This window comes from Panthera tigris, chromosome C2 (genome assembly GCF_018350195.1).
Source record: "Panthera tigris isolate Pti1 chromosome C2, P.tigris_Pti1_mat1.1, whole genome shotgun sequence".
In the NCBI taxonomy this organism is placed as follows: Eukaryota; Metazoa; Chordata; class Mammalia; order Carnivora; family Felidae; genus Panthera; species Panthera tigris.
Genome location: NC_056668.1, coordinates 11,728,502 through 11,745,656, shown reverse-complemented (window position 1 = coordinate 11,745,656; position 17,155 = coordinate 11,728,502). Strand labels below are relative to the sequence as shown.

Genomic DNA, 17,155 nt, shown 5'->3' with positions numbered 1-17,155 from the left:
ATGTCAACTTTGTCCAGGAGGAGAGTGAGAAGCCACTGACTAGAGGGACCCAGGTGGGGAGTTAGCGAGGCCCGAGGAAGGCAGTAGTAGGGATGTGGGGAGGAGACAGAATCCTCAAGAATCTGGGATCCCGCCGGTTCCTGATTACATGAGTAAACACACTGGGCATTTAAGCAATTTTATTTTATTTTATTCTATTCTATTTTATTTTATTTTATTTTATTCTATTCTATTCTATTCTATTCTATTCTATTTTAGAGAGAAAGAGAAAAAGGTGGGGGGCAGAGAGAGAGGCAGAAAGCAGGCTGTATACCCCGTGCAGAGCCCAACTTGGAGCTCGATCCAATGACCCTGAAATCATGACCTGAGCCGAAGTCGATCAGAAGCTCACCTGATGGAACCACCCAGGTGCCCCCCATTTAAGCAGCTTTAAAGGAGAAAATTTCATCCCAGAAATTGGGATTTGCTAAATTCCAGTGGCCGACCCTGCGTTGTTATAGTGGGCCCCCTCCGAGGCCTGAGAGCCAGAAACACAGCTCTGAAGCCACCAGCATCTTCCTTCACACAGCTGACCGGTTTTCACATATAAAGTTTGTCGCCTGCAAGCCAGTGACTCTTTAAAAACAGAATCTCTTGGGGTGCGTGGGTGGCTCCGTCAGTTAAGCATCAGACTCGTAGTTTTGGCTCAGGTCATGATCTCAAGGTTCATGAGTTCAAGCCCTGCACTGGGCTGTGCACTGACCGTGCGGAGCCTGCTTGGGATTCTCTCTCTCTCTCTCTCTCTCTCTCTCTGCCCCTCCCCTGCGCATGCTCTCTCTCAAAATAAACCTTAAAAAAAATTAACAAAACAAAACAGGATCTCTTTATTCTTTGGTTATTGTGTTCGCTGTGAATTTGGGGGAACATTGGAAAAGCTAGAAGTGCTCCCGCTGCATCTGTTTGGGTCATTTACATACGTGCTTCTTGGTGTTTTTGACATAGGTTAAAGGCCCTTTCAGGAGCACCTCCATCGTGTTGAATGACTTGAAACCCTTAAGAGAATACTGTTTACAAATCAAAGCGCAACTGGTTTGTGAAAAAGGAAACATCTCTAGACCCGGACACTTAAGCAACGTATCTTGCTACAAAACAGCGATGGATGGTAACATACCTTCTTAGGTCCTTTCTGACCTGGGCAAAGAATACTCCCCAAGGAGTGAAACCGGGGGTGGCTTGTTAGGCCAAGGGTCAAGGGTGGTAGGGGTGGGGAGACCCGGAGAGAAGGGGCAAGACGCGAACCCGAAAGTGTAGGCAACACAGGTTCATGCTGAGATCTACCGTAATAACAGCACCAGACGGCTAACGCTGCTTTATTTTAGGATTGCCTTTCCTAGCTAGTCATCTAAGCATGTGAGGCTGGGCGGGGGAGGGGCAGCGTCGGCCCGATTCTACCAGGAAACGACCTGTCTCTAAGCGGTTGGCAGGTGAGAAATTACCGACGTTTGTACCACGGGTGGGACGGGCCTCTTGTTTACTTCCGCGTCATCTTTTTAGCCGCCACAAAACTCCAGCAAATCATCGTGATTGCTGTGGGACTCTTTCTGTTCCTGTCGATGCTGGCGGGGGCCTGTTTCTTCCTGGTCCTGAAATACAGAGGCCTGGTGAAATACTGGTTTCACTCTCCACCGAGCATCCCGTTACAAATAGAAGAGGTACGTGCGCACACATCCAGTGGGTGACATGTCGGCACTCCGCGGCCCCCTGGTAACACGTAAGAGGTCAGCGGCGGACAAAGCCACGGGCACGGAGGTTTGAATTAAAAGTGGTGCAGGGTTCTTTGCACGCCCACGTTCCCGGCATGATTCACCACAGCCAAACGGGGGAGGCAACCTAAGCTCCCGTCGGTGGAGGAGCAGATAAACGAAATGTGGTACGTCCATCCAATGGAATATTATGCAGCCGTAAACAGGGAGGCGATTCTGCCGCATGCTGCAACGTGGGTGAACCCTGACGATGGTACGCCAGGTGAAATAGACCGGTCACAGAAAAGACCAACACTGTTTGATTCCACTTAACATGAGGTACTTAGAGGGAGACTGAAAGTAGAGTGGTGGTGGCCAGGGTCTGGGTGGGGAGGGGAAAGTGGGGAGTTAGAGTTTAATAGGTGCAGAGTTTTCGTTTCGCAAAGTAAAAACAAGTGGTGAGGGTTGTACAACAGGGTGAATGTATTTTATACCAGTGAGCTGTATACATAAAAAAATAGCTAAGATGTAAATCCTATGTGACATGTATTTTACCACAATTTAAAACCATTTTTTTTTTTTTTTAATGGCATGAGGTTGGTGGCAAAGGTGGTCTGGCCCAGCGTGGCCAAGGGTGGCCTGTAGCAGCACATCAGACCTGTGCCTTTTGGAGGAAGCCCCCAAGAGGCCTGGAAGAGGGTAGAGAGGCAGTGAAGACAGGGATCGAGAGCGCAGGCTGTGGGGCAGATGTGTGCACTTGGGAGGAGTCTAGAGAAAAAGCACCCGGGGCTGTGCAGACAGAACTTGGCGCACCAAGAGCTCACTGGATGTTACTAGTGTTTTGAAAGGCCTGAGGAAGAAGAGCGGACTGGTTCTCGTGAGAGGCCGATTTCATGCACAGTCCGACCACCCACCCCCACCTCCGGGGCTCCACAAGGGGGCCGAGCCCTCCAAGAACACTAGGGGGACGTGCTTAGGGGCAGCAGCAAGCTGATGGAAGACTATTGAAAGATATTTGCTTCTGGAGGTTTCTTCGTAGGAAACGTGGGGTCAAGGTACTGGAAACAGAAGCTTACTGTGTCACATCTAGAAGGAATAGGTATCAGATAAGGTCCAAGTGTGTAGAGAAACAGCAGGGCTTCTAGAAGGAGCTGTAGTCCCTTGTTGGCCTTCATCTGTCACGAGGTATTTAAAGTACACAGACATGGTACGAACTACATGTTATGTTCCCTACGAGACCCTCCATACAGATGTTGCATGATTCCACTTACTTGAGGCATCTAGAATACTCCACCTCATAGAAGCTGGAATAGAACGGTGGTTGCCAGGGGCTGGGGGTGGGGGGGGTGGTGGGCACAGGGAGTCACTGTTCGGTGTGCAGAGTTCCAGTCAGGCAAGTGAGTTCTGGAGATCTGTACATCATCCTGCCTGTAATTAGTACCGTATTATACACTTAAAGATTTGTCAAGAGGGCAGAACTCATCTTGAGTGTTGTTATAACACCCACACCCCCCCCCACACACACACACCCAGCGTTTTCCTCTGGTTAATAGTTTCACAAAATAACAGCTCTCAGTGGGCCTCGGAATCTTCCCTGCATTCGTGGGTCTCTCGCAGCCGAGCAAACAGCACCACCCCGTGTGAAGTTGTCCCTTTGGGGCGTGGATCCCAAACAGAGAGGCTTTCAGTTTACTTTCCTGGGAAAGTGTGAAAAACCTCTGTCAAAGGGCACTGACGTTCCACGAGAAGAACGAGCCAGGTTTCACTTATATTTGGCGGGGGGGGGGTCTCACAAGTGCGCGTGATGCGTTGACGTTCCTCTCGCCCTTCGTCAGCTCTCGGCTCACCGGATGTTCCGGTGTCTCTGTCGCTCAGCAGTAAGGCCAAGGCTCAGCCTAGAACAGAGGCGGGAGGGAGGGGGGCAAGTGGGCCGCCATGAAACAGCTCTGCGCCTTGAGGCCCCCACCGCCTCACCCCTGCCCGGGAGGCCGCACCGACCGTCCTGCGACACGCCTGGCTTCTTGGCTGTGAGCTGGAAGTGACCGGCAGGGGCGGGGGCTGAGGAAAAACACTGGCGCATTTCCCCCCTTTTCCCCACCACCTCCTCCTTCGCGGGGAAGTTAAATTCCAGAGACATTTCAGGGAGAACCGTCCCCAAGGCTGCACTGAGTACAGCAAGTCTGAGCTTGCCTTTCCCGAGCTACGCCATGACCTCGGTGGGCCCACACATTTGCGTTCGGGTTAGCAATGGCGTGAGAGGTGAGGGCTGCTCTCATTTTAGAAGCTGTTTCCGTGGTGGTCAGAATAGGAAGTCCTACCTGGGGTAGATAGGACTGCGCCAAGTAAATGTGAAGTCGAAAGTCCGGTGTTTCGAACTGACAAACTAATTACAATGCTGCTTTTCAACCTTTTCAAGTATTTAAAGGACCCGGCTCAGCCTATCTTGGAGGCCCTGGACAAGGACAGCTCGCCAAAGGATGATGCCTGGGACTCTGTGTCCGTTGTTTCGTTTCCAGAGAAGGAGCAAGAAGATGTTCTCCACAGTACTTTGCACCAAAGCCCCGGTCCGGTCCAGCAGCCTGTGGGATGAGGGCTCTGAGCCGACGAAGCAGCTGATGTTCGAGTCGCGACTTCACAGAGCCCAGCACTCCATATTCCCGTCCCGCCAAGGCCGCCGGTGCCTGGGAAGATGCCATGGGTCTCGTAGGGGAGACAAGTTTGTTTTTTGTTTCTAGAGTTTTCTAATCATACAAGTTTCTAGAATGATTCTACAGAGATAGCCCAGAATAATTAAGATTTCTCTTAAACACTAAAAGGACACATAATTGTTAGCAAAATGGCTCTGGTACGCCTCTGAGGTTTCGTTCGTCGGCAGCGAGGACGCCGGGTCCTCTCCTTGACTCGGGCGGGTGGGCTGCAGCCCCTGGGGCAGGTCATGTAACCTGTCCCAGGCTGTCCCAACGAGGGACATCGAGTGACCCTTCGCCATAGCCAGTCTCCTGCCTTAAAATGTGATTAGCCCTGTAAATATTTTCCTGGTAATTTAAGCCTTTTTTTTTTTTTCAAGCTAGGAATAAAAGACTTCAACTTTTTCAAAGTAAAAGTGAAGTTTCTGCTTTCCATTTCACCTTCTTTATTTTGGCCTATTTTCTGCAAAGTTTCAACTTTTTAAAAAATTACTATATCTAGGGGTGCCTGGGTGGCTCGGTCCGTTAAGCGTCCAACTTCAGCTCAGGTCATGATCTCACGGCTCATGAGTTCGAGCCCCACGTCAGGCTCTGCACTGACAGCTCGGAGCCTGGAGCCTGCTTCGGATTCTGTGTCTCCCTCTCTCTCCACCCTTCCCCCACTTGTGCTCTCTCTCTCTCTCAAAAATAAATAAACATTCCAAAAAAAATTACTATATCTAAACTTTTGTTTTCTTAATACCCGGTAGAGCTACCGAGGCCTCATGGTCACTCAGCGAGAACTGTCTACGTGTGTCACATGATTCCTTAGGAGCGTATAAAGGGCACTTTCAGAAGCCGCATAAGCATTTCACTCGTGATGAGTCGTATATTGACCAAGGCCTGTAGGTAGTAAAGAGAATTTGCTAATGGACGACAGTGATACCCACTGGGCACGCGCGTCTTCCGATTATGTAAGTATTGATGGGCTCTTTTGTTCAAGGGATGTGGATTAAAAATCCATTTATATGACTCATCGCACTTAGGAAATGGATGTGTAGCTTCACACCCCATCCCCCAACACACACACAAAGTGGTAAGTTGCCGTAACGTCTGCCTTACCCAGAAACCCTCCTGGCGGCCCAACCTCACTGGGAAGAAGAGACGCTGACTGTAGGAATATGAAGCTTCTAGCACTAATTGATGCGACCACCTTCCCTCTCTCATTTGGGGCCTGTGCCACTGGGGAGGGATCGGCTCTCAGGCCAAAGCACCGTGTCCTTTGCTGCCCCGAGTGACGGGAGAGAAAAGGACATCCATCCACAGGCCCCACGCCACTCAAGTCCTCCTGGGAGAGATCCGCGTTACCTGTTAGGGACGGGTCTGTAAGAAGATGGAGACTATGAACACCTACCTGGGATCATTTAGGGGCTCTGATAGAGGGCTTTCTCTGCTGGACCGTGGGGGAAGCCCTGGGAGGGGAGGAGGACGTAGCAGAAAGCAGGCCAGGGTTCGAGCCCAGCAGAAAGGGGGACAGATCAATTCCGCTGGAAAATAAGTTCATAAACGCCACCCTGTGTAAAAGGGAGTTAGTGACAGCTGGTCAGGGGCCAGCAGGCTGGCTGTGGGGACCAGATTCTGCTAAGGCTGAACTGGCCTCAGGGCAGAATCGGTGGAGCGTCCTGAAGCAGGAGTTCGCTGTGGTTCAGGCCCAGAGAGGCCCTTCTTGGTCGAAGACAGCGGCTTATGTTAGTGACGGACTCAGAGCCCAAACCCAGAGGCAGCACTACGTCCGGGTGCCTCTCTGGAGCCAGGCTCTCCGACGCCATCGCATACTAGGGGACAGGATGCCGATGACACCAAACTGGCTTCCCCAGGACTCCAAACGTGCTGCTGTTCTTTTCCATCCTCAGTAAGCGTCGCGAGGAGGCATGGGGCTGGCGAGAAAGGACGAGAGTTATTGGAGTAAGATTCTCCATTTTCATGTCTCTTCCAAAAAAAAAAAAAAAAAAAAAAAACCACACCTGGTTCTACTTCGTAAAATAAATGGCTCATCAGTGGAATTAATACTTACACTAACTTGGCACTTTAATGTCTAGTCAAGCTGAGTACATAACCGTAAAACGTTTGAGTCAGAAGCGTTCTCGTAAATCATTTTTAACAGGGCAGGCATGCACCAAGCCCACCCTGCCCCCCCATCTCCGTGTGGTCTGTAGGCTAAGAATAGTCCCTACATCTTCAAACGGCTGGGGAGGGGGCGCCTGGGGGGCTCAGTCGGTTAAGCGTCTGACTTGATTTCAGCTCAGGTCATGATCTCACAGTCTTGTGGAATGGAGCCCCGCCTCAGGAGTCCTGCTTGGGATTCTCTCTAACCCCCTCTCCCTCTGCCCCTCCCCTGCTCGTGCTCGCTCTGTCTCTCTCTCTCTCTCTCTCTCAAAATAAATGGTTGGAAAAAATCAAAAGAATAGTATTTCATCACACATGAAAAGTATATGAAATTTAAATTTCAGTGTCCATAAATAAACTTTTATTGGAATCCAGTGATGCTCCTTCATTCATGTACCCTCGCTGGCTACTCGTGCACTACATGGCCGAACTGAGTAGTCGCAACAGAGGCTGAATACTTACAAAGCCTAAAATATTTACCGCTCAGCCCTTTCCTGAGAGGGTTCGATGACCCTTGATCTATACAATGAAGGGCTTGTTGGGCAGGAGAAAACAAGCCATTCCCATTCTAGAAGCATATACCAAGTCCCTGCAAGATCCCCTTTGACACTGAGATTATCTTATTCAGGGCTCATAGGAGGAGAGGTATATAATTCTTGCATGTATTCCGGAAAGCAGGTTATGCACTATGTACCGGGGAAGGCTGGATGCAGAGGGTAGGAGTATGCAGACCAATGGAGGAGAACGGGCCCTATACCAAGAATAGGGCTCCCAGAGATGATGGATTAGTTGGATCAAGGCCACCTGTGGCCTATAGGGTACCTTTGTGTGAATTAGACACCCAGCTTTCGAGACATTTTGCTTTCAAGTGCCATGAATTTTCTAAGTAAACCACAGATCTCCTGTTCCTGCGCTGTGAATAGCGCCCCCTGGGGGTCCCACAGTGCTCAGCCCTGCAGATGGCTGTTAGGAGGCCCTTGTTATTCTGGATGGTGTTGAGGCCCACGGGGTGGGGAGCCACAGGGCATGGGGGTGGGGCAGGAGTTGGAGGCAGGGGAGGGCAGAGACTTTCTCTGTATCTGCAGGACACGGGCGGATGCACTGGACAAATGGCTACTGCCTTGTCACCCAGAAATCGCCAGGGCAGAGCACAGCTCAGTTCTAGCTGGTTCTTGGCACATCTGCCTTTATGGCCTTTATTTCACTTGCAATCACTTGTTTCCACTGATAGTGGGTTTTTTTTTTTTTTTTAATGTTTATTTATTTATTTTGACAGAGAGGGACCATCAACAGGGGAGGGGCACAGAGAGAAGGAGAGACGGAGAATCCCAAGCAGGCTCCGTGCCGTCAGCACGTGGAGTCCAACGCAGGGCTCAGTCGCACAAACCGTGAGATCATGACCTGAGCCGAAATCCAGAGTGGGACGCCTAAGTGACCGAGCCACCCAGGCACCCTGATAGTTTTGCCCTAAACTTTCAGCGACTGGAAAACACCTACCTATCTCTTCAAGGTACCCCAGGGTCCTCCCCAAATCGATTTGCTGTATGCCGCAAAGCCTGTATTTCAGATGAGAACGTCTAAAACTGTCTACGCTGTCTGGTGGGGGTGAGAATCTGCCCAGGCATTTCCCCAGGATGCAGTCAGACCCTGCTTTTCAGTGCTGCTCACAGACCTTAGGAAGCCAGTGCTGTCTGATGGGAACGCAGTGAAAGTGACTCCTTCTTCCTCGCTGCCAGCTGTGGTGACGGAAGACAGCTGGCTGGCCCCGGAGGGCATGACCTGGGCCCTTGCAGCAGCATGTGGCTAGGGAGGGGGCTCCCGTCAGTGCTGGCTGCTCGATAACTTGCCTGTAAGTCTGAAGTGAGTTCAATAAATTAATCTCTAAATTCGCAACGCTCGGAACGGAGGTAAATACACGTCACATCATCCGGAACCCCTTCTTGGCGCTCTTCCCAAATCCAGGACTGGTGCTCTCTGCGTGACCCGTGAGGGTCTGGAAGGCTTGCCCTGTCCTGCCACACCTACTTGTCGAAATTTAAAATATCTGGAAGAGGCATGGATTATCATCTGAAAGCCCTGTGTAAAATGACATAAGCCGTGTTAAAACTGCGATAAAAAATAAGCACGGGCAGGCTCGAAACAAAACAAAAACCAGCGGACTCCAGACCGTTTTTCTCTCAGCTGGCACGCCACCCAGTGCCAAGAGGCTAAAAAGCCACCGAACGAGTAAGGAAACAACCTTCAGGCAAAGCCATCTGGGAGAGATAAGGGCGTGCACTATTAAACCCCACCTCCAAACCCAGAGATCTCTAGTAACAAAGCCACTGGAAATCCTCTCCCTCCTATCTCCGTCCTCACCATTGTTATTCTCCATGTCAGGCTGACCACAGGCTCTTCCCAAGGCCACCACATCCACACCTGAGCTTCCCTCTCCTTTCGTTGATTTCCGGCGTTCGGTCTCTTCTTCTAAAGCCACCATTGCAGCAGTTTCCCCAAGTTTTATTTCTCAAAGTCTTCTAGGAGGCAAATTTGCAAGCCTCAAGTATGGAAAACACCATAGAATTGAGACCTCCCTCCTAAAAACCTACGATGCACATTTTATACGAAGCTCTTGGGGCACCTGGGTGGCTCAGTCGGCTAAGTGTCCGATTTCAGCTCAGGTCATGATCTCACGGTCCATGGGTTCGAGCCCCGCGTCGGGCTCTGTGCTGACAGCTCAGAGCCTGGAGCCTGCTTGTCGTTCTGTGTCTCCCTCTCTCTCTGCCCTTCCCCTGCTCGTGCTCTGTCTCTCTGCCTCTCAAAAATAAATAAATGGTACAAGCAGCTCTTAAGAAAAGACTTTACGGAGGGGCGCCGCCTGGCTGGCTCAGCCGGAACAGCATGCAACTCTTGATCTCAGGGTTGTGAGTTTGGGTCCCACAATGGGCGTAGAGATTACTTAAATAAATAAAACTTAAAAAAAAAAAACAAAAAACAAACTGTATTGAGCTTGGGTGGCTTGGTCGGGTAAATGTCCGACTCCTGGTTTCAACTCAGGTCATGATCTCATGGTTCATGAGCTCAGCCCCAGCATCAGGCTCTGTGCTGACAGTGCAGAGCTCTCTCTGGCTCTCTCTGCCCCCCTTCCGCTCACATGCGCATGCCCTCTCTCAAAATTAAAAATTGTTTTTAAAAAGCTTTACAGAAAATAAAATGTTTTAACCTAGTTCAGCCCAAGGATTCCTGAGCTTCTTTGACCAGTGTTGTTGGGGATGCTGGCCGAGGGAAGAGCAGGGCCTCGAACTCAGGAGGAAAGGGCTTGAGCCGTGACCCCAATCCGAAGGCAAGTTACTTAATACCTCCAGATAAAAGTTCCTACCTCCAAACGGAAAATGAAGGACAACATGAGGCACATAGAACATTTGCAGGGGCAGGTGAGTCACTGAAAAGATGTGAGAGCATCTCTGCCCTGGAGAGCAGGCCCTGGGCTCTGGGAGGCTCCTCTCTCCCTCCCTTGTCCTTGGAATGTGGGTTCCACTGGTCTTTCCCTCTCAGAGCCTGCTCCAAGGACATGACCTTGAGATGGTGATGGAGTGTTAAGAACACCTATGCGGTACATGTGACTGACCCCGCTTGGGGCCTTTTTATCAACTTTTAAGATTTGGTGTTGGGGCAGGTGCAGGGATGCGTTCATCTGGCTGCCGCCCAAGCAGCAAGTTCTCCTTGCTTATTAAACAGGCCACCTACCAGCCTGGCTGGCTGTCCTCTGTGATCTGTTTGGGTAAGGCTGGTTTCACAGTACACCCCAAACAGCATTCTCAGAGCACTTCTGCTATCCATGTGGAGCAGAAAATTGACCTTAAGAAACAGGGCCCTGGGGCGCCTGGGTGGCTCAGTCAGTTGAGCGTCCGACTTTGGCTCGGGTCATGATCTCACGGTTCACAAGCTCAAGCCCGGAGTTGGGCTCTGTGCTGTCAGCTTGGAGCCTGGAACCTGCTTCAGATTCTGTGTCTCCTTCTCTCTCTGCCGCTGCCCTGTTCATGCTCTCTCTCAAAAGTAAGTAACATTACAAATAAATTTTTAAAAAAAGAAAAAGAAACAGGGCCCTAACACGGGAAGCCGGCGGCAGAGCACGGAGTGGGGGCAGAAATGGGCCACGAGAGGGATGATGGAGGGAAAATAAACCGTGTTAAAGGAAAATGAGGGCAACAGGAGCCCTTCGGCCACAGTCGATGTCCATCTATTTGTGAGTCGGACTACTTGCTACAAGGATTTGTCTGTCTCGCCCACTGAGAGCACTCGCAGGTCATTTGCACAGACGCTTGGAGCGGCCAGCAAGAGTCGTCTGACCTGCACCATCCGGGCCGAGATGCACCGAGAACTCTGCCTCTCTTGTTGTTTCAGCTCTCCGGCTGAGTGTCAGGTCTACTTAGTGTCATGTGTCTCCCGCCCCAGGGTTTGGCTGGTGATCCCCCCGTGCAAAATGGCCCCAAACACGGTGCACAAGCGTGGTCTTGTGTTCCTGGGCGCGAGCAGGCTGGGATGGGCCTCACGGAGAGAACACCAGGGTGAGAGAAGCTTCCTTCGGGCATGAGTGACAGTGCAGTTTTGAATTCAAGGTTAATGAATCAATGATATTAAATGTTTTTCAACAGAGACCCACATCAAGCAGAATTAGGTTATTGAGCAAAATGTGGCAGGGGCTAACCTGACCCTGGATTTCCCGGGGCAGGGGGGGTAATGATTCGCTAATTCAGTGTTGGGGAGACTTCACAGGACCCACCTACCTTGAATAATGAGAATTGTATTTGAAAAACTTGTAAGTTTAAGGTGGGGGTGGGGAGGGAAAAGAAGGGTGGGAGAAAATATTTGGGGCCTGTTCATCATGAAATTGAGGGGCAGGGACAATAAGTAAAGGCTGTCTTCAGATATCAAAGAAAATATAAAGGAGTTCATTTTTAATAAAACTGAACTATCATAAAGACTGTTTTTAGGCAAATGGCAATGGGACGCGAAAGCCAAAATCGTCACAACTCCCCCTAGGTGAAGATCTACTCCAGGTTTAAAACTGCAGACCCTGGGGCACCTGGGTGGCTCAGTTGGTTAATCGTCTGACTTCGGCTCAGGTCATGATCTCATGGTTCGAGGGTTCGAGCCCCACATCAGGCTCTGCTGACAGCTCGGAGGCTGGACCCTCCGAGGCTGGACAGCTTCGGATTCTGTGTCTCCCTCTCTGCCCCTCCTCTGCTCTCGCGCTCTCTCTCTCTCTCTCTCCCCCTCTCACTCAAAAAATAAAACAAACATTAAAATAAATAAATAAATAAAATAAAATTGCAGGCCCTGATTTTCTTTGGTGATTCTGCAAAAAAGCGCTGAACCTATCAATCACTTCAGGCCTTTCCTTTGTTTTCAACCAAAGAAAAGAGAAAAACAATCACCAAAGTAGCTCAAGGGAGCGCCCGGCTGGCTCACTTGGTAGAGACTCTTCATCTTGGGGTTGTGAGTTTGAGCCCCGTGCTGGGCGTACAGATTACTAAAACTTTTTTTTTTTTAAGTAACTCAAATAATCTCTACTTCAAGTACTTTCTATTTCAACAGTGAAGAGAGTGTGCCAAACTGCACAGCTGCTAACAACAAAATGCGATAACCTGTTTAGAGCAGAATAAAATTAGCATGTTTCTCCCTTAGGATTTAACAGGGTGTTACTTGAGATGGTCTGAAAGTAGCCCCAAACTTTAATCAGCTTTAAACGGAATCCAAATGAGAGTGTGATGACAAGAGAGAACAGGAAAAATTGGGATAACTTTGTAAGACTGGCAGAAGACAGTATTTCATGAATTGAATCTAAAAAGGAACAATGAAAAAACATGCTCCTGAGTTGGCGTTCTGATTGAAAACCCCTCCATCATGGAAAAATGTTGAGAACCCGAGTTCAATGCATCCATGTCAAACCCCTGGGTGGGTTCTTGCTCAAGCAGCCAATGTTACATGGCTTGGTAACATCAATCTTTCAGTCTTCAAACCTGCTACTTCATTATGTTGATACATGTCGAAATGTACATAATGGAAGAATTTAGCCTCTATTTTTTCATCAGTGGCAACAAGAAAAGGAATATAAGGATCTTAGAAACAGTGTAATAAGATAGAATGTTATGGTAACACTGGTCTATACACAAACACCAAAAAGATTCAGATTCAACAGCCATTGAACCTGTTTGATAGGTTTTTTTATTTTTTATGTTTGGGAGAAAGAGAGAGAAAAGAGACAGAGCATGGGCGTGGGAAGGGTAAAGGGAGAATCCCAAGCAGGCCCCACGCTCAGCCCAACACAGGCTGGATCTCACCGAACTATGAGATCATGACCTGAGCTGAAATCAAGAGTCAGACACTTAACCCACTGAGCCACCCGGACAGCCCCAGGGAAAGCTTTGTATTAAGAGAGTCGCATGTATTTTTAAATGATTTTGAAGGACTCTACCTTTTCTAACTCACAATATCTGTAAGAGTGGATACTAACATTATCATCCCACCCTTTTTTTTAAAGTGAGTAAACAAATAGAGGAAAATTAAATGATTTGCTCACAACTACAAAACAACTTCATGGCAGAATCAAGAATAAAGAAAACAGGAGCGCCTTAGGTGGCTAAGTCAGTTGAGCGTCCAGCTTCGGCTCAGGTCATGATCTCTCGGCGTGTGGGTTTGAGCCCCACGTCAGGCTCTGTGCTGACAGCTCAGAGCCTGGAGCCTGCTTCGGATTCTGGGCCTCCCTCTCTCTCTGCTCCTCCCCTGCTCGCACTCTCTCTCTCAAAAATAAATCAACATTAAAAAAATAAAGAAAACTGCCACTGTTTTCCAGTGATTTTCCAGCACGTTGTTCGTTAGCCTTCACGCTAGCATTTTACAAACAATGAGTATCACGTATTTCTCTTTATGTTCTAAAGAGAAACGGCTTCTTTGACCGGATCCACTTGAATAACTGGAAAAGGAACAAGCCAATTTTTATGGTTCGTTTTCTCCAACTGATTAAACAAGATTGGAATGGGTGAGAAGTAGTATTTATTGCTACAAGTTACAAGAGGGTGGAAACAAATAGTCTTACAATTTGTCGGAAGCAAGACAAAGTTTACTGACATTTGGAGGAAAAGACAGCAACACAGGAGGAAATAACTAAACAAGAAGGTATCTAGACAAAGGCACAGCATTCCACAACCGCTTCATACTCTGTGCACAGGCCAGCCCTCTCAGAGAGGAGGGAGGTTAAACAAAATAAGGCTTACGTTAGGAGCTGATATTAATACCATTACTATTATTCTGTCTTACAACAAAAGGTGCTATAAAATCCCTCTGGAGGAAGAAAAGTGCCACACAAAGCCTGTATTAACAAAGAAAAGCAAAAAAGCAATTAAGACCCAGCTCTCCCTTTGACATCCCCCAGAGGAATACCCGCGGTGCAAAAGCAGCGTTTCAAACTCCGCAAAAGGAGGCTTCGACTGGAACGTGGACTTTGAGGTTAAAGATACATTTTGCAGGAAGAGTTGAGAGCCAGCGCAAAGAGACCCTTGCAGTCGGTAACTAAGTGGAGGAAAGGCCTAATTTTTCACTAGGTCGTAATCATTCTCTTTGGGAAGAAGAGCTTTATCTTGAGACGAATGATTCCGGTTTTTGTGATACGGTTCATGCTTTTAAACTGCAGTTGGGTCACGCTTGATGCTGAATTTTGTAATGTCGGATAATAACAGCCTGCCAAGAGAGAACCCCATTAGATCACTGGAGCTGTTTTTACAAGAAGCATGTCGCTGGGCTCCCTTACGGCCTTTTCCCATCGGCCGTACGACACTGAGCTCGTCTGATCATGTATTATCCTTTCTCAGATAAAGTCATGTTACAGGCATTGTTTTTTGAAAGAGGATTTCAAACTAGTCCTTCAGGCATTTAAAAAATCTTCATATAAAAGTCCACTTCTTTAATACAGAAGAACAAACATTTTTCCTTAAAAAAAAAAATCTCATTTTTAAGCCAAAATAAATTACAACTTGCTGAAATACCCTTTTGAACGGTTCAGTGCTTATTTCAGATACATGGAGCTGTATTTTCTGCACGTCTTCAGAAATTCAAGATACTGAAACAAAACAGTTAACTCTAAGATGACATGATGATACAACGCTGGCTCAGTGACCAGGTCAGGGTCTAAGTCTTCAGGGATTAAAAAAAAAAAAAAAAACTGATACCATCCCAGCTATATAGTTTTATATTATGTACATATTAACAATCTATTCAGTGATTAAAAAAAAAAGACAAATTTCATAAAACTATTTCAAAATTCAGAGCATAAAAGTGTAGAGAAACAAAACATGTAATATGTAATATACAATCTATCCCATTTGGCAATGTGTAAATTATGTTGAGAGAGAAAAACTTATCTACAAATAGAACAGAACCAAAGGAAATCTGATCTAAGAAGGGCTCTCAGGTCCACAGCTCTTCAGTTCTTCCAAATTTGTAGATCAGAGTGCTAGAAAGATATTAAAATAAATCATGAGGAAAAAACACAGGGAATGAGCAACAGTGGATTCATTTTCTAAATATGCTTTGACAGGTACCTCACTCGTTCCTCTGTTATCAATTTCTAAAAATAAAGACCGCAGGGGTGCCTGCGTCGCTCAGTAGTTCAAGCGTCTGACTGCTGATTTCAGCTCAGGTCATGACCCCAGGGTCGTGGGATCGAGCCCCACCTTGAGTTCCAGGCTTGGTGTGGAGCCTATTTGGGATTCTCCCTCTCTCTCTCTCTCTCTCCCCCCCTCTCTCTGCCTCTCTCCCACTTGCATGTGCATGCTTGCTCTCTCTCTAAATAAATCAACTTAAAAAAAATAAAAATAAAAATAAAGACTGCAATGGTGCTGGGTCTGAATGTGTTTGTTTTGTACAGTAGTTTGTTGACTTTGATGGCAAAGCTTGATTACACTTTATTAAAGCCTGGAAAGTTATTAGATAGGAAACTTGTAAGGCAAAGAGGCATTTCTTACAGTAGCAGGCATTAGGGCCCCTTTATATTGCTAGGATTCTACCACACCTGAGCTACAGTAACTGAAGAATCCTGAAACAGGCCACGCTGTAATTCTTCGTTCATTTAACATATAATTACCGTACCCTGAGGACTGGCTAGGCAGCAGGCTCTTGGCTAAGTGCCAGGAACGTATGAGTCAAAGCAAGGCAAAGCAATAACAGAGCTGAGAGCCTAAGGGAGATAATCAAATTCCAACAGAAAAAAAAAAAAAATGCTGTAAAGGCGAGGAACCTTATACCAAGAGAGTGAATTATAAGGAGCTGACCGTTTGAGAGCGGTCAAGGTCTTCCTGAAAAAGTGGAGAGTGAGCTGAGATTTAAACGAAGAGTGGGAACGGCCTGAGCAAAGTACAGGGGAAAAAGGGAGAGGAGCAGACAGTGGGGACACTCTGGGACTATAAGGTGAGTTGTGGGCACGCTGGATGTATTGGATTTGAAGTGTCAGCCACCCAAGAGGGGAGGAGTAGGAATCTGCACACACGGTTCAGGCGTGGAGACAGCCATCTGTGACTCATCGGAATATACGCAATAACTGGAGTCCTGAGCATGAGGGAGCTCACCTAGAAAGACAAGAGGCGTGGAATGGAGCCTTAAGAAACCTCAAAAGTTAGTGGCCAGTGGGTGGAGGGCCAACGGCAAAAGGAGGCAGAGGAAGGGTAGCCAGCCACGTAAGAGCTGTACTCCGGCCCTTAGAAAGACCCAGCACATGGGAAAACTGGGCAGCGACATGCAGAAGAATGAACCTGGGCCACTTTCTTACACCAGACATAAAAATAAACTCAAAATGGATGAAAAACCTAAATGTAAGACAGGAAGCCATCACAAAAAATCCTCGAGGAGAAAGCAGGCAAAAACCTCTTTGATCTTGGCCGCAGCAACTTCTTACTCAACACGTCTCCGGAGGCAAGGGAAACAAAAGCAAACATGAACTACTGGGATCCCATCAAAATCAAAAGCTTCTGCACAACGAAGGAAACTATCAGCAAAACTAAAAGGCAACCGACAGAACAGGAGAAGATATTTGCAAATGACACATCAGATAAAGCGTTAGTATCCAAAATCTATAAAGAACTTATCAGACTCAACACCCAAAAAACAAATAATCCAGTGAAGAAATGGGCAAAAGACACGAAGAGACACTTCTCCAAGGAAGACATCCAGATTGCCAAGCAACACATGAAAGAACGCTCAACGTCACTCATCATCAGGGAAATACAAATCAAAACAACGATAAGATACCACCTCACACCCGTCAGAATGGCTCACATGAACAACTCAGGCAACAGATGTTGGCGAGGATGCGGAGAAAGAGGATCTCTTTTGCATTGTTGGTGGCAAGGCAAGCTGGTGCAGCCACTCTGGGAAACAGTATGGAGGTTCCTCAAAAAACTAAAAATAGAACTACCCTACGACCCAGCAATTGCACCACTAGGCATTTATCCACGGGATGCAGGTGTGCTGTTTCAAAGGGACATATGCACCCCATGTTTATAGCAGCCCTATCGACAATAGCCAAAGTATGGAAAGAGCCCACATGTCCATCGAGGGATGAATGGATAA

General features: G+C 47.8%; 2 protein-coding genes and 1 long non-coding RNA gene across 9 annotated transcripts in view; 1 reads left to right on the top strand and 2 right to left on the bottom strand.

The window, feature by feature from the left end:
• IFNGR2 (interferon gamma receptor 2) overlaps positions 1 to 4,813 on the top strand; it is a 28,504-nt gene extending 23,691 nt beyond the window's left edge. Inside the window, exons 5-7 of the mRNA XM_042998632.1 lie at positions 982 to 1,141; positions 1,534 to 1,691; positions 4,138 to 4,813. Coding sequence (XP_042854566.1) covers positions 982 to 1,141; positions 1,534 to 1,691; positions 4,138 to 4,311 — 492 coding nt within the window. The 3' untranslated portion in view covers positions 4,312 to 4,813. The remainder of the gene's footprint in view (positions 1 to 981; positions 1,142 to 1,533; positions 1,692 to 4,137) is intronic.
• LOC122241968 lies at positions 1,334 to 3,206 on the bottom strand. The gene is made up of 2 exons (XR_006222078.1): positions 2,798 to 3,206; positions 1,334 to 1,622 (listed from the first exon to the last, which is right to left on the bottom strand). It is a non-coding gene; the product is annotated as an uncharacterized LOC122241968 (long non-coding RNA).
• An 8,756-nt stretch (positions 4,814 to 13,569) lies between the features above and the next one.
• Positions 13,570 to 17,155, bottom strand: part of TMEM50B (transmembrane protein 50B) — a 34,430-nt gene continuing 30,844 nt past the window's right edge. For 3 of the 7 annotated variants that reach the window (XM_042956262.1, XM_042956264.1, XM_042956263.1), the window contains exon 6: positions 13,570 to 14,272. In XM_042956262.1, coding sequence (XP_042812196.1) covers positions 14,133 to 14,272 — 140 coding nt within the window. In that variant the 3' untranslated portion in view covers positions 13,570 to 14,132. Of the gene's footprint in view, positions 15,045 to 17,155 lie in introns of all 7 variants that reach the window. The other 4 variants (XM_042956268.1, XM_042956265.1, XM_042956269.1 and 1 more) reach the window with 2 other exon arrangements.